Source organism: Mercenaria mercenaria, chromosome 1 (assembly GCF_021730395.1).
Source record: "Mercenaria mercenaria strain notata chromosome 1, MADL_Memer_1, whole genome shotgun sequence".
Lineage (NCBI taxonomy): Eukaryota > Metazoa > Mollusca > Bivalvia > Venerida > Veneridae > Mercenaria > Mercenaria mercenaria.
Window position 1 is genome coordinate 45,056,918 of NC_069361.1, and position 16,049 is coordinate 45,072,966.

Below are 16,049 nucleotides of genomic sequence, written 5' to 3' on the forward strand. Positions count from 1 at the left end.
ATAATAGAAAAACCTTGTGACCTCCCTAAAGGCCATATTTATCATGGGATCTGTATGAAAATTGGTCTGAATGTTCATCTTGATGATATCTAGGTCAAGTTTGAAAGTGGGTCACTTGTGGTCAAAAACTAGGTCAGTAGGTCAAATAATAGAAAAACATTGTGACCTCTCTAAAGGCCATATTTTTCATGGGATCTGTATGAAAATTGGTCTGAATGTTCATCTTGATGATATCTAGGTCAAGTTCGAAACAGGGTCATGTGCGGTCAAAAACTAGGTCATTAGGTTTAAAAATAGAAAAACCTTGTGACCTCTCTAGAGACCATACTTGTGAATGGGTCTCCATAAGAATTGGTCAGAATGTTCACCTTGATGATATCTAGGTCAAGTTTGAAACTGGGTCACGTGCCATAAAAAACTAGGTCAGTAGGTCAAATAATAAAAAAACCTTGTGACCTCTCTAGAGGCCATACTTTTCATGGGATCTGTATGAAAGTTGGTCTGAATGTTCATCTTGATGATATCTAGGTCAAGTTTGAAGCTGGGTCAACTGCAATCAAAAGCTAGGTCAGTAGATCGAAATTATTAAAATCTTTTGACCTCTGTAGAGACCATATATTTCAATGGATCTTCATGAAAATTGGTCAAAATTTTTATCTTGATAATATCTAGGTCAAGTTCAAAACTGGGTCACATGAGCTCAAAAACTAGGTCACTATGTCAAATAATAGAAAAAAATGACGTCATACTCAAAACTGGGTCATGTGGGAAGAGGTGAGCGATTCAGGACCATCATGGTCCTCTTGTTCTTAAAGAACTGGTTTTAAGGTGATAATTTCTGTACATATTGACACTTTCCAATTTAGAATTTTTTGTAAAACTAATTGTTGCAATAAGTATAGTTTTAAATACTTCATCATGATGTTACAAAATGTTGCATTTATTCTGTAATGCTGATGGTTGCAGTTTAAGGTAGAGAAGGGCAAGCTGATGAAACATTATTTCCATGATGTCGGCGACCACTGGTGTAAAGCATGTAACTCTCTACATCCAAACATTCAGGACTATATGCATCATCTAGCCAGCTACAAACATAAACAGGTAGTTTTTTTTTCTGACATAAGAAGTACGACATATCATCTAGCCAGCTGTAGACATAAACGGGTAGGTTCTTTGCACAAGAAGAACCACATGTCATCTAGCCAGCTACAGTCATAAAACGGGTAGGTTCTTTACACAAGAAGAACCACATGTCATCTAGCCAGCTACAGACACAAACAGGTAGGTTCTTTGCACAAGAAGAACCACATGTCATCTAGCCGGCTACAGACATAAACAGGTAGGTTTTTTTTCTGACAAGAAGGAAGTACCATATATTGTCTTAGACTCTAGCCAGCTACAAACATAAAGTGGTTTGGGGTTTTTCTGACACAAGAAGCACATTAAGTCTTTTAGCTGACTACAAACATGAATGGGTAGTGTTTTTTTCTGATACAAGAAGTACATGTCAGAAGCAACTCTAATACAAGCAAGATGGTTTTTTAGCTCACCTGAGCACGAAGTGCTCATGGTGAGGTATTGTGATCACGCTGTGTCTGTCGTCCATCCATCCATGCATGCGTCAGGTCATCCGTCATCAACATTTATGTTTAAACGACATCTCCTCCAAAACCACTGAATGGACTTTAATGAAACTTTTATTATGCCATTATGTTCCTTGGGTGATCCTCTACCAAAGTTGTTCAAACGGTTCCCTATACTTTTCCCTATATTCCCTATATAGTGGAAACTTTAAAAATCTATTTTTATGAAACTGCTTGTCTGATTTTAGGATAATTTTACACAAATGGTCCTTGTGTTACCCTCTACCAAGATTGTTCAAAATATTTTGGTTCGTCAAAAAACATGGCCGACAGAGGGCGTGGTCACTTTATATAACACAAGTATATAATTGAAACATTAAAAATCTTCTTGTATGAAACTGCTGGCCCGATTTTAGAATAATTTTGCACAAATGGTTCTTGTGTGACCTTCTACCAAGATTGTTCTAATTTTTCCAATTCGTCAAAAAACATGGCTGCCATGAAGTGTGGTCACTTTTCCTCTTTGAATCAATTATAGCTAGAGCCTTGATATTTAGCATATGATATCAGATTTATAATGTCTACCATAATTGTACAAATTATTGCCCTAGGTTCAAAAGTGTGTTTGGCATGTATATAATATATGCTAACATAGAAGAAACCAAACTGTACTTTTGAAGCCTTGTACACAGGACCTGGTGAGCGCTTTTGTGTCAGTGACTCTCTTGTTTAGAAGATTCGATGTTTAAAGTAATTTGTCCAAAGTTCTTGTTTCATAGGTGTAAAGTAAGATGCAGGAAAATATAGGTAAACATAGATACTTCCATAACATATTCGAAATACTGTAAAAAAAGAATGTTTTACTCCCAGACAAGCAATCCCAGAAGAGGGTTGGACAGTAAGAAAGAGAGTCTCCAAATGTCCATTCTTGATTACTGTGAAATCATTAATTTTCGTGGGGGACTAATTTCGTGGATTTCGTTGAGTCAATCCACGAAATTTAATCCCAACAAACAAATAAAATTCCCATTCATTTTATGTTCAAAAGTTGAAATCCACGGATTCATATCCCCATGAAATTGCCGTTTTGACCAAAACCACGAAATTTCATGCCCACGAAATTAAATGATTTTACAGTACCCTAAGTTATGTTTAAAATTTTGATAAAGAATTTATGAGCTGTGTTGTAATCTCTTATACATATAGAATAAAATCAGAGGAAATTCATATTTACAGTGAACCTTGGTATTTTAAATCATTAATGCAGTAGCACAGTATGAAGATATTATAATGTTTATTTTGCTATATGTTGGTGTAAGTTTTCAACTTTTGTAATGTTATATTGTAGACTCTACCAAGTGATTTCCGACCTTGGATGGACGGCTATAAAGCTAATGATGGGATGATAATAAACAAGAAAGGAATTAGAGTGCCATTACCAGGTAAATATAAGAAAACATACTAGATATTGTACTTAAATGAAGTGGCTGAGTATTCCCATTCTGTCGGGAAGGTGGGCAGATCGGTAGTATTTCCATATACGCAAGTCGTCCATGGTTCACACCCAGTCAAATCCTCCGCAAGTCGTCCATGGCTCACACCTAGCCAAATCATATGCAAGTTTCCATGGCTTACACCTAGCCAAATCATACGAAAGTCCTCCATGGCTCACACCTAGCCAAATCATATGCAAGTTTCCATGACTTACACCCAGTCAGATCCTACGCAAGTCCTCCATGGCTCACACCTAGCCAAATCATATGCAAGTTTCCATGGCTCACACCTAGCCAAATCATATGCAAGTTTCCATGGCTTACACCTAGCCAAATCATACGCAAGTCCTCCTTGGCTCACACCTAGCCAAATCATATGCAAGTTTCCATGGCTTACACCCAGTCAAATCCTACGCAAGTCCTCCATGGCTCACACCTAGCCAAATCATATGCAAGTTTCCATGGCTCACACCTAGCCAAATCATGCAAGTTTCCATGGCTTACACCTAGCCAAATCATATGCAAGTCCTCCATGGCTCACACCTAGCCAAATCATATGCAGGTCTCCATGGCTCACACCTAGCCATATCATATGCAAGTCCTCCATGGCTCACACCTAGCCAAATCATATGCAAGTCCTCCATGGCTCACGCCTAGCCAAATCATATACAATTCCTCCATGGTTCACACCAAGCCAAATCATATGCAAGTCCTCCATGGCTCACATCCAGCCAAATCGTACTATAATACAAGTTAATGTACTCTGAAATCATTAATATTCATTGGTGATTTTTGCGTGGTAGCATCAATACAAGAAATTAAGGATGACTACCCGTAATAGGCCTCAAATTACCAAAAGCGTACATACAACTTGCTAATGTAAGCTTTGAAAATGTCAAACGATAGAAAAAGGTGCATATTGACAAATCATATAGTGACAGAAGTTCTAAAAAAATTTCCTTTAGATTACCTCCATTGGTAATTTTGGTTTTCCATGAGTTATCTCCCCTGAAAACTAGAAAAGCAATTTTCTCCTTTTCCATACGGGGAATTTTAGATTTCTTTTTGATATTTGTATCAGAATCATATAATGCAGCTTTCTACCGAAAAATTTTCTGGAAACTTGAGCTCATATTCTCATAATCAAAGAAATTATATATTTCCCATAGGCATCAATGTTAACTTCAGTATCGATTATCTCCCCAAAAAATGATAAAATTCGAAAAATCTCTCGGTGAAATGTTTTAAATTTTGAATGTCTTTAGAGTGACCAAATTCCATTTAAATATTACCATCCAGTTACAAGATATGAAATATGGCTATTACACCATGTTATCCTTAAATCACAACAAACTAGTAATACTCCCTTTCAGTTTGTACTGTTTGGTTTATGTTCTGCATCCATTGTTTCTAAATTCTATCCCAAATGAAGAAAGCTATGTATGCAATTTGTACAACTATCTATTACTGTAAAACATGGTCCAGCAGCACGATTCTGACGAGGTGTATACAGTATGATGACACAATTTAGCCTGTTGTAAAAAAATCAAAAGACTACACTTTAAGGGAGAGTGCCGATCTACAGGTCACTGCGTGATGAGTTTGATCCCGTGGCAAGACATTTGTTATCCAAGACTATTTGCTGGAAGACATTGTCTCTCAAATTGTTCATCCTCCACCTCTGATAGATGTTGAGAAGTTGGCAGTTAGTTGTTGAGAACATCTAAGTGCTGGTACAGAATCCAGGAAGACAAGTTTCGTAAATTACCTATTGCTTTATAACTGAAATACTATTGAAAAACTGTGCAAAACCCAAAACAAACAAAATCCAATTATATTTAAGCCTTTTCTGTTTGATCTGTCAGCCCCTTTAATGAACTGGAGGTCATTTGCCCACATCCTGCCAGAGTGTTAGGAATAGTGCTTACTGGGTAAATTTGCACGGAGGCCTTCAATATAATTTTTAGGCAAATAGGGTGGAAGGCATGCACTGTATGTGTGACAGTTTGCTTTGTGATAGAGCTGCATGGTACCATGTCTTGCATTGGATTTGGATGAGTCATAATTTTTCACCTTTTTATAGGCCCGTCTCTGAAAGAGACACCCAATGCGGGCGGTTGGCGTCAAAAAGCATGTCCGCTCTCCAAGTCAAACAGTTTTCATCCAAACTTTACCAAACTTGGCGACAATGTCACACCTATAACCAGCAAAATCGCCCAAGGCACTCGAGTTATGGCTCTTGAATTACTCGATATCTGTGAATTTAGCCTTGTCTGCCCTCCAAGTCGAACAGTTTTCATCAGATCTTCACCAAACTTGGTGACAATGTTTGTGGGCATAATATCTCGGGCAAGTTCGATAACCAGCCAAAATGCCCCAGGCATTCTTGGATTATGACCCTTGAATTACTCGAAATGTGCGAATTTAGCCTCAAAGTCGAACAGTTTTCATCAGATCTTTACCAAACTTGCTGACAATGATTGTTGGCTTAATATCTTGGCCATGTTCGATAACCAGCCAAATCACCCCAGGCACTCTTGGATTATGGCCTTTGAATTAGGCCAAATTTGATGACGGGCGTATTTTGTGACAGTCTGCCACTCTTGTTTAATGAATTAGTTTGTTCATTGAAGGCCTTGGATTGTTGTGTTGTAATGGTTAAATTGCAGATTTCCTGATGATGACAGCTTTAAAATTTCTTGAAGCTTATTCATAATTCATGATCAGCATGCCCAAAGTTGGAAAATATATTAATCAGGTAGTTCTGGCTCATAAAAATGATTAATGCATGTAAATGGCCTGTTATAAGATCCACATACTGTGTCAGATATTATACACGTAATTTTTTTTAACAGGAATTGAATTCATGATGCCAGTGACGGCGTACTATTGCCAACTGTGTAAGGTGTTTCTCGGTGATGTTTCATTTGGTGCGGACCACTTCAAGTGTGAAAGTCATTACATTAATTACAAGGTAACACATGCAGGGAGTATACATTATATAGTGATATTTATACCTACAGGGAGTTTACTTTGTACACTGGTATTTACAGTTGGGCATATGTTAAATTTTACCATTACTCTTTACAAGTTTAGTTTGCAACTGCTTTGCTGTTACATTAAACTTTGGGGCTTGAAACAAACAATAAGATGTATTGTGTAATTCAAATGAAGGAAAATTCACTTATATTTTGAAACGTTTAGAAATGGTGAAAATGTATTCCCCTTTTACCCAGTTTGCCAAATGGGAGCACTGAATTACTGTTTTTGTCTTTAATAGAAATATCAGCCTTACAAGAGTTACGGAATCAAGTGTCATTTTGTGACATATCTGTTTGTTGATAAACAGATGCACATTTCCAATATAGTTCGTTATCACCTTCCAAATACTTGTGTATTCTTTGTTGAGTTTTATATTTTTTTAGTAATCCAAGGTTCTTAATATTATAAGCCTATTTTTCTACACACTAATCTATATAAATCCTGCAAATCGTTAGAAAGAATATTATTACTATTATTACTAAGTTTCTACTCAGCCAGATTCATATTAGGATTTTATGGTTTCCATTATATATGGTCTATACTGTATTGAATAAGGAAGTGCTATTATATTGAATGCCTTGTGTTTATTTACCTCCTCAAGTTACTTTTTTTCATATTTAAGATAGAGGAATGGTTGCTCTATTTACCACATTTCATAATGTTCTAAGGTAACTACTAAGTTAATAAAGACAAATGTATAATACTATGTGTAACATTTTTGAGCACTTATCATCGTAAGAGTTACAGAAATTTTGTACTTTCTTACGAGTGATATGCTCACCAAAACGCAGTCGGCTCAACGGCTGACTTGGTCACTGGATTAAGTGACAGTTGGTAGCTTAAGAACTTGGTCACTTGTATCAGTGAACAGCCCAGTGGGGTTTACAGGTAAGTTTTTGTTATTTGTGATTATTGTTTTGTTTCAAATTTAATTGTCATTTGTAAACTTTACTGGTTATAGTTTTATAGTTCTAAGTATGTTTTACATATGGCAAGTACATATTCTTACTTGTCCTTAATAATATTGAAGAACACAATTTACTTATTCTTCCCTAATGTCCAATAAAGGCATACATTTTTTATTCATTTCATTCATATTGCTACCTTATTACTTTACAATCGGTGTTTTACATACATAATTATTATATACCTGTCTATAGGAAGCAAAAGTAAATTTGCTAGAATTACACAAACACCATTTGACTTGCTCAGGTAATGTTGACACAGTGTCAGAAATTAGAAATTTAAGTAACAGAAACACCAAGGGTTGAATTTGTGTTTACTGTGAAAGAGGGTGGTTAAACAGAAGTTGAAGAGTAAGCCCACATTGCTATGTTGTCAGGATCAGTTATAATCAGTTATTTGTAAAACTTGATCATCATCTTATACAGATTTTACAGTATGTTGCTGTTCTCCAAAAGACTTGTACGTTAGTTTTATAATGAAATATTTCCTGCATTTCCATGGCAATGCTTTGTTTACCATCTGATAACCAGTTAGGAAAGTTAATAAATGATTAAATGAGCGTGCCATGGAAAACAACTAGTAGGCTTTGCGAAACCGCATGATTCCAGACAGTTGCGCATCGCGCAGTCTGGTCAGGATCCATGCTGTTCGCTATCAACAAGGGCCTTTGGAATGGACAGAACCACTGATTAGTCGAACATGCATGGTCGACCTAGAATGGGAACGGCGAACATGCTGCTGGCTGGTCTGGATCCATGCTGGTCGCAAAGCCACTATGTTGGTTTTCTCATGGCACGGCTCAAATTATATATGAGAACATCCTCAATTTTTGTTAGTTTGTATATCATTTGTTAGGAAACAGTGTGAAAAAAAGATTTTTTTGTACTTTAATTTTTCTTTGCTAAAGTGACAACAACATATGAAGCTTTTGAAGAACAGTGATGATAGGCATTCTCTTCTTATGTAGTCTGAGTAAGAAGAACGACTGATGCTTATATCTTTGAATCCCATATATTAAAGAAATAATCTGTTTTTTTGTTTTGTTTTTTTTTTCCCCATGAAAATTGACCAAAAGCAGGTTGCTAGATTTTTATGAACAGTGGCAGTTAGTAGTTCCTCAGAGTTTACAGAACACCAGGCTGCCGTAAAAATCGTGTTGGTCATTTAGAATAGAGAGACACATTCTGAAGAACAAAAATATTATCACTGTCAACATTTGAACCTTTAGATCGTCATGTATGAAGTAATTTCAAAGACTTCTAAGGTTGTTTCACATATTTCAATTTATGATTAGTCTGCTATTAACAAAATATTTTATCACTCTCTTCCTCATTGACATGTTAATTAACTATTATTATGTTTATTTCTTTAAACAGATAAGTTGTCTCAGTACAAAATAATACATAAATGCCAGTTATTTCAGAATGTCAGTTTTTATTTCATTTTCACAGAAATACCTTGTTGAGAATCCTATCTATGAGAAAAAGTTCAAAGAGGAGAGAGACAAAGTCTTAAATGCAAACAAAGCTTCAAAGAAACAAGAGCAGGATAAAAAAGAGCAAAAAACAAAGGAGCAGACAAAACAGAAAAACACTGACAAAGATGCAAGAGTAAGGGCAAATGAGAAAAAATGGAACAAAAGTGTAGATGATTTGGACGATGTCAGTTCTGGATCTAAAACGCAAGATAGAAACAAGAGTCAGATAAAACTAAGTCTAAAAGACCAGAATCAGAAGAGTGAGACTGGTGAGAAAGGATTTGGGAAGTTTAATTGGAACAAAGACAAAAAAAGTGAAGAGCAAAAAAATGGTGAGAAAACGCCAGAAGCTAATCAGGAGAAAGGGAAGATTAACTTCAATATTAGTCTGAGTGGTAAAACGTTAGTGGGTAAAACTGGTGCCCAGAAGAAAAATCCTTTGTTACCACCATGGCAGCCAGTAGGGAAGAAGACTGAGACACAAGGAAAACCTGGTGAAGCAGCAAATTTGGACCAATTTCTTACAACAAACTCTGGTGAAGGAAAAATACCTGTTATAACTGAAAAGAAAAAAATAAGTGCAAAAGAAATCCTTGAAGCTTTTAGTGGAAAATACAAAGACAAAGAAGTACCTACTGTTCTTAATGAAGCAGATCAAGCAAAAGCAACTGTTAAGAAAACTGAAGACAAAGCAAATGCTACTGAGAAGAAAAATCAAACTGTGAAAACAAAACAAGAAATCAAAGAGGAGAAAGATAAGACAATGATGGGAATTGATCCAGAAAGTGAAGTTCCCTTGGCAGAGAAGATACCACCACCACCAGTATCACAAAATGTTCCTCTCCCTGATCAAAAACCTAGTGCAACTGTTGATGAAACTGATGTACATAAAGTTTTCAATTCAGAAACGACAGATGAAAATGAAAAACCTGTATTGGAAACAGTAACTGTTTCAGAAATAGCTCTTCCTTCTTCTGTTAAGGATGAAAAAATCCTGAGACCAGAGCCAGAAAAGGAGACAGAATATGCAAAAGAAAAATCTCCAGAAAAAATAGTAGAGCCAGGAGAGTCTAAAGCAACTGAAGTAAAAAGTGATGTTGTTGAGCAAAAGGCAGACTTAACAGCTGAAACCGTTAGTAGTCTAGAGTCAGATAAAGTGATTAAAGTTAAGTCAGATTCTACAAGTGAACTTGAAACAGAGCAAAAAGAACCAAAGGTAGAAAATGATGTTGAAATGAAGGAAGAGAAAAAGGAACATAAAGCTGAAACTCTTGAAACAGAAACTGTTACTAAAGTAGAAAATACTGAAACTTTTGCAACAGAAACTGTCACTGAACTAAAAACTGTTGAAGAAGTTAAGGAATCTGTACCAATGGAAATTGAAGATGAAAAGAAACAACAGCCTGATTCAGAAAATGTTGAATGTAAGAATGAAAGTGTAATTGATGATATTGATGAAAAAGCTTCAGAAAAAAGATTAATTGAGGATGACAGCAGCAAAATGGAAGCAAAGACTGATGATTCAGACACTGAAATAGATGAGCCCGTAAGCCCTGTTCCAACAACTAGAGGGAGAGGTCGTGGACGTGGGAAGAAAAGGGGAGGAGGTAGAGGACGTGGACGTGGTAAAGCTAAAGCAACACCTGCAAGGTCCACCAGATCAACACGATCAACAAAAGCTGAAATAGTCCCTGAAGAAACTGTGGAGCCGGAGAGAACCTATAGTGATTTTGATAAAGTTGATAATAGTGAAACTATTGATAATAATAAAACTAATAAAGATTTAGAATTAAATTCTAGTGTTCAGGTTGCTAAAACTACAGGTGGTAAGAATAAGAAATCCTCCAGTCCAAGGACCAGGAAAACATCAATAAAATCTGACACTGCAAAGGCGGACCTTGAAGAAGCATCGGACAAGGAGGGTAAGAACTTTTGTGTATATTCTTCATTTAATGAAATTGATGTGAAATTTACAATAGCATTAACAACAAAAGTCAACATTCTTAATAATACAATATATACAAAAGAAAATCTTTCCTGAAGGGTGTTTTTTGATGTTTTAGAATAACTGCTTAGAATAAAAGAAGTATTAAATATTTGAAATAATAACATGTCTACAGAGAGTCATAAAGCACATTCTTTGGTTTACAGTGTGTTTCTTTGAAAGCAAAACTTAAATTTTAATTTCCCATTATTTGTAAGAAGTATGATGCAATGTCTGACACTTTCAAAACACAGAATTAAAAATCTTGATAGTTTTGAAACTGGCAGTGTTTTTTCCTTTGATTTGGGAATTGGGCCGGGACTTTTACGATTAGGAAAAATGTGTCGTAAAACGTCTGAATTGGGAATTGTTAGAAGTGGGGTTTTTTTTATGTTTAAATTCTACATTTAGGAGGAAAAGATTGTTCGGTAATGTGTTAAATTAGCATATTACCTTTTGTTTCAAATGTTAAAGATTTCATGGAAATTCAGTCTTGGAAAAATAGTAAAACGCAAAATACAAAACGAAACCTTTGGGAATTTTAATTTTGAAATTAGGGGGGAACAAAATCAAATTGCCTTTAGTCCCAAATTGGCCTGAAAAAAAAAATTGTGACTAGGTACTAATAGATTATATTTTTTTTTTTTGGCAACGGGCATTTTTTTAAAATAAAAGAAGCATTAAAGTGAAAGTTAGGGATATAATGCATTTCTTCCATATTACATTAGTTAATAAATGTGTTGTATCAGAAAACATGATCTTCTAATAGCCTATGGATCAGATACGGCAATAAAATCCCAATTAACTAGTGCAGATAGCGATTTATTTAAACTGATGTATGTAAACCGACATGTTGTCTGACTTAGCAGTAGATTTGACCACATGACTAGCACAGGGGATGACATACTCGGCTCACTTTGTTAATACATAAGGGTGGTGTGGTTTAGCAGCAGAGCTGTTTGTTGTTAAACATGTGACAGTCTACATGTAAAGATATTTTACTACCAGTCAGTTGTGAATACACATGATGAAGAAAATTGTATCAAATAAATTCTATGTTCAGTATAGATTAATACTCATTCTCAAATGCTGAAAGTTTAATTTGTATAAGTACAATATAAGTGGATGCATTCATACATGTTGATTTCTAGAATTATTTCCGTTTGATGTCTAAGAAGAATGTAAGAAAGTCCCAGGTATAAGCAAAATCAAAACAGCCAAATACCATTTTGATGGTGACATCTAGACTGAAAATGGCTGCTGATCAAGAACTGGGGAACATTTTCTCCTTGCTGTCAAACTTCATAGCACAATTGTTCGTGTCATTAGGTGACCCTGTTGTTTTTGGTGTCAAAAAGTCAGTGTCACAGCATACTAAAATTTATACTAAGACAGGCCTTTAATTTTGGGAATGCCACCAACAGAATTGGGAAAATGCTCTCGGAAATTGCCTTAATTGGGAAAATTTGCAAAGTACCAAAATCTATGTAAAGATATTTTTTGTGTAAAATGTTAGCGGTAATGGATTGCATTTCCGTAACTGTTCAACAGTATAACTGTTGTTTTAATAACCAAAATATACATACAAATTAGCAAAACTATTTCAAAACAGCTAAAACCCTAAAAGGTTACACTCATTTGGGAATTTTAAATTCAGAATTGGGAAAAATGCATACTTTATTGCTTTAGGATTACCTCCGTTTACTGGAGGTAGATTTATAGGGGAAAAAAGCCCTGTAAAAATTACACACTATATCCAGTGGGCCAACATAGGAGTGTGGGGGGCATATATGTTTTACAACCAGCACTTGTTACATTTTATTCAACATGGAGAATATTTGCAGAAATGGTTTTATGTATATCAATTTAGGATTTACGTACATCACTTTTGAAAAAGATTGTTATGAGATATAAATTGAGATATTGAGTTGTTTTAAAGGTATTAAAGTGCCAGGTTTATTATGCTAAGCTTTGAACATCTTACATAGTGTAATGGTGTATCATTTGTGAGTCGTGTGTTTCAGATGCCCAGAGTGAGACAAGTGGAGTGAGTATGCACATGGACAGTGACTTTGAGGTTGTTGATGACCTTGAAGATATGGAAGTGTTGGACGAAGCCTCGTAAAACAATTAGATCATCGGGGGAAAAACACACAGACTGCTTTTGATTTTATAACTTTTTCATTGAAATGTGTTAAAGAATGAATAAAGTCTTAAGTAATTAATCCATTGCATACGTTTATAAAACATACAGTTTTAGAATGCTGTGTTTAAGTTTTAATTTGCAAGTGTGAGAATTCTATTTGACGGGAGCAAAACAGAAGATGCGAAGGAGATAATTGAGAGAATATTGAGATCAGAAATATTGACTCAAATACTGATGTGCTATATTCAACTTACATTATAATTTGTAGTAACAGATTTATAACAAAGTTTCAGGCAAGTGATTTTAATCTTTCAATGCCCGGCTGAAAAAGAAATTAAAAAGTAAAACCTTTCGATGATTATTTTTATGAAATGCTTCGAAATTTCATACTCTGAGATAAATACTCAATGGCATAACTCGGAAATTGTGTTTAGAAAGGACTTGTGTGTTTTATACATGTGAAATGTGTTGTATATTTAACTGTACCCCTGGTTTTATATCCGGTTTTCCAAATCTAAATCTAGCATTGAAGGAAAGACTTCGGGAGAGGAGTTGTGAAAACAGGAGATGTTTTCTATATTTGCTGACGAAGAAGTATATCACACTGCCGCTGTGACTGCAATGTCATGTTTTGTCAAAATTCTTCGGAGCTTTGCAAAGTAGCATTTTGTACAGATTCCGAAAATTTTTCATGAAAAATAAACTGTTGTGAATTCTTATTGACTTTGTTGGTAAAATATATATGAAGAATGGGGAAAAATACATGTAATATTTAAAAAAAACTTTTTATGTTAAGATATACATTTCAGGGGTTTAATATTTCTTCATACAATACATGTATACATTTCTGTATAATATATAATTGATTGCTTGTCTAAATGACATCTTAGTGGATGTACATGTATTTCTCCTTTTATTTGAAAATGCATGTTTAAAAACCTGCCTTTTTAGTAAGCTTTTCAGTATCATCAAAGTTATTATTTTTCGTGAAAAAATCGCCATAGTAAATAATGGTGGAGTGAAAGTTTAGGAAGTAAAATAGGAATCGTCATAAAAATCACAATAAAAGAATATTTTAATGTTTATATATAAATAAAGAAAATGATCAAAAAAATAGCAAGTGCTTGAATTGCGGAAGATGTTGTATACCTAGGAATTTGTGTGTTGCCTTGGAAATGGAGGGAAACTAGTGGACTGACGATCTCTCCGATTGACAGCGTTTCATGTGGAGATGGGAGACCAGGGGATTAATCGACACTAGAATGGACATGAAGTTTTGTGAAAAAGCTGTTTGTGTTGTATGATTAATGATTTAGTTGTGGTTGTTTTGTCTAACTTGATTCAGTATGTTTTCAAAACATCTACTGTGTTCTCTGTTTGGCTTACTTGTAGAAATTATACCTATAAAATATTGTATTGTCATTTGAACTTCGGTATACATTTAGTGCAAAGTAGCCATGTGACCTATAATTGTGTCTGTGTGACATTAAACCCAACAGAACAAATACATCTAGTGCCTTGTGTATTAAGATTTAAGCAGAAATTTGGATTTAAGTTCAAACATAATACATTTTCAATTTTGAGCATCTCTCTCTTCCAATATTTGGTGAATCAAACCTCCTGTGTGTTTGTTTAGGATTTTAGACTGATCATTGCTTTTATTGAAATATATAGTGGCTGCTTAATCTAAAAGGGAGGTTTAGAACACAGTAGATACTTACATTAATGAAATAATTGAATTTTATGTATTTCATGTGTTGCAATTTTATATTGTTTAGAATGTTCACTTGTTAACAATTTCATGACAGTTTTACATTGATTTATGGCATGCTTTTAACTTTGGGGAAAACCTGAAGTAATAAAAACATGGGAAATAACATTGAAATACATGGGAAATAATTCCTGGATTGGTTTAAACCTGCAGTAATACTGGGTAGATAGAAAGTGCAAATAATTGGTGCTTTTAGTGTAGCATTTTTGTGTCTCTCTTTTAAAGTGGGATGTGATGTGAAGATTTTAGTTACTGTTGTTTCGGGCTTTAAACAGATTGCAACCAATGGGGGAATGGATACTTTTCATATTTCAGGATTTCCATTATTTGATATCACCTACATGCTGTTTCTTGTTGATAGCCCTTATATATAGTGACACAAATTTCAAAAAGTAAATAAAACTGTTTAAAAGTAAAATATTGTAACTGCAAAATAATTCTTGTTCAGAGAACTGTTTCTGGGAAAAAAGTATCATTTCAGCCTTTTTTGAGGGCATGTTGAAAAAGAGGTAAAGATTAAGTACTACATAACATTAATGGGATAAAAAAAAATTTACAGGAAAATATGTTTTGGTTTAAAGTTTTCTTCATATATTTGTTGTAAATCATGGTGAATTATTTGTAAGGCTGTTAATATTTTGTAGTTTAGAATAAAATCTAGTGTTAAATGTGTCTTGTGTTGAATTTGATATTGTTCTGTGTGTGGCTTAACATTTACGGATAGTAGGTCAAAACTGTCGAAAGAATTCAGTATACTGTCGGTTATTAAGAAATCTGGGTCTACAATTTCGGGGATCAGGAGGTCAGAAGTCCACATTTACTTAGACATCATAACATAATATCTGTCCCCATAAGATGATATCTGTCCTCATTAGATTATATCTGTCTCCATAAGATGATATCTGTCATCATAACATATCTGTCTCCATAAGACGATATATGTCCCCATAAGATGATATTTGTCCCCATATGATGATATCTGTCTCCATAATATATATGTCCCCATATGATGATATCTGTCCTCATAAGATGATATCTGTCTCCATAACATGATATCTGTCTCCATAACATGATATATGTCCCCATAAGATGATATTTGTCCCCATATGATGCTATCTGATCTCATAAGATGATATCTGTCTCCATCTCCATAACATGATATCTGTCCTCGTAACATCTGTCTCCATAACCTGATGTCTGTCCCCATTGTCTTAGTAGATCAAAAGTCAGGATCAGTGACCTCAAGACTGAAAACTGATCAATAAATGGAAAATCATTGTTTGGATTTCACAGCTGACTGGTCACTAGATTCTTATTATGCCCCCCTTCGAAGAAGGAGGTGTATATTGTTTTGCAGATGTCGGTCTGTCGGTTGGTCTGTATGCAGACCAATCCGTTTCCGGATGATAACTCAAGAACGCTTGGGCCTAGGATCATGAAAGTTGATAGGAAGGTTGTTCATCACCAGCAGATGACCCCTATTGATTTTGAAATCTGTATGTCAAAGGTCAAGGTCACATAGACCCTGAACAGTTAAACGGTTTCCGGATGATAACTGAAGAACGCTTGGGCCTAGGATCATGGAAG

The 16,049-nt window shown here is 34.9% G+C and overlaps 1 protein-coding gene across 1 annotated transcript in view; it reads left to right on the forward strand.

The window, feature by feature from the left end:
* The window catches only part of LOC123523070 (uncharacterized), a 33,526-nt gene extending 18,392 nt beyond the window's left edge, over positions 1-15,134 (forward strand). The window contains exons 3-7 of the mRNA XM_053546101.1: positions 967-1,101; positions 2,932-3,025; positions 5,932-6,050; positions 8,536-10,483; positions 12,570-15,134. Coding sequence (XP_053402076.1) covers positions 967-1,101; positions 2,932-3,025; positions 5,932-6,050; positions 8,536-10,483; positions 12,570-12,670 — 2,397 coding nt within the window. The 3' untranslated portion in view covers positions 12,671-15,134. The remainder of the gene's footprint in view (positions 1-966; positions 1,102-2,931; positions 3,026-5,931; positions 6,051-8,535; positions 10,484-12,569) is intronic.
* Positions 15,135-16,049: the final 915 nt, after the last annotated feature.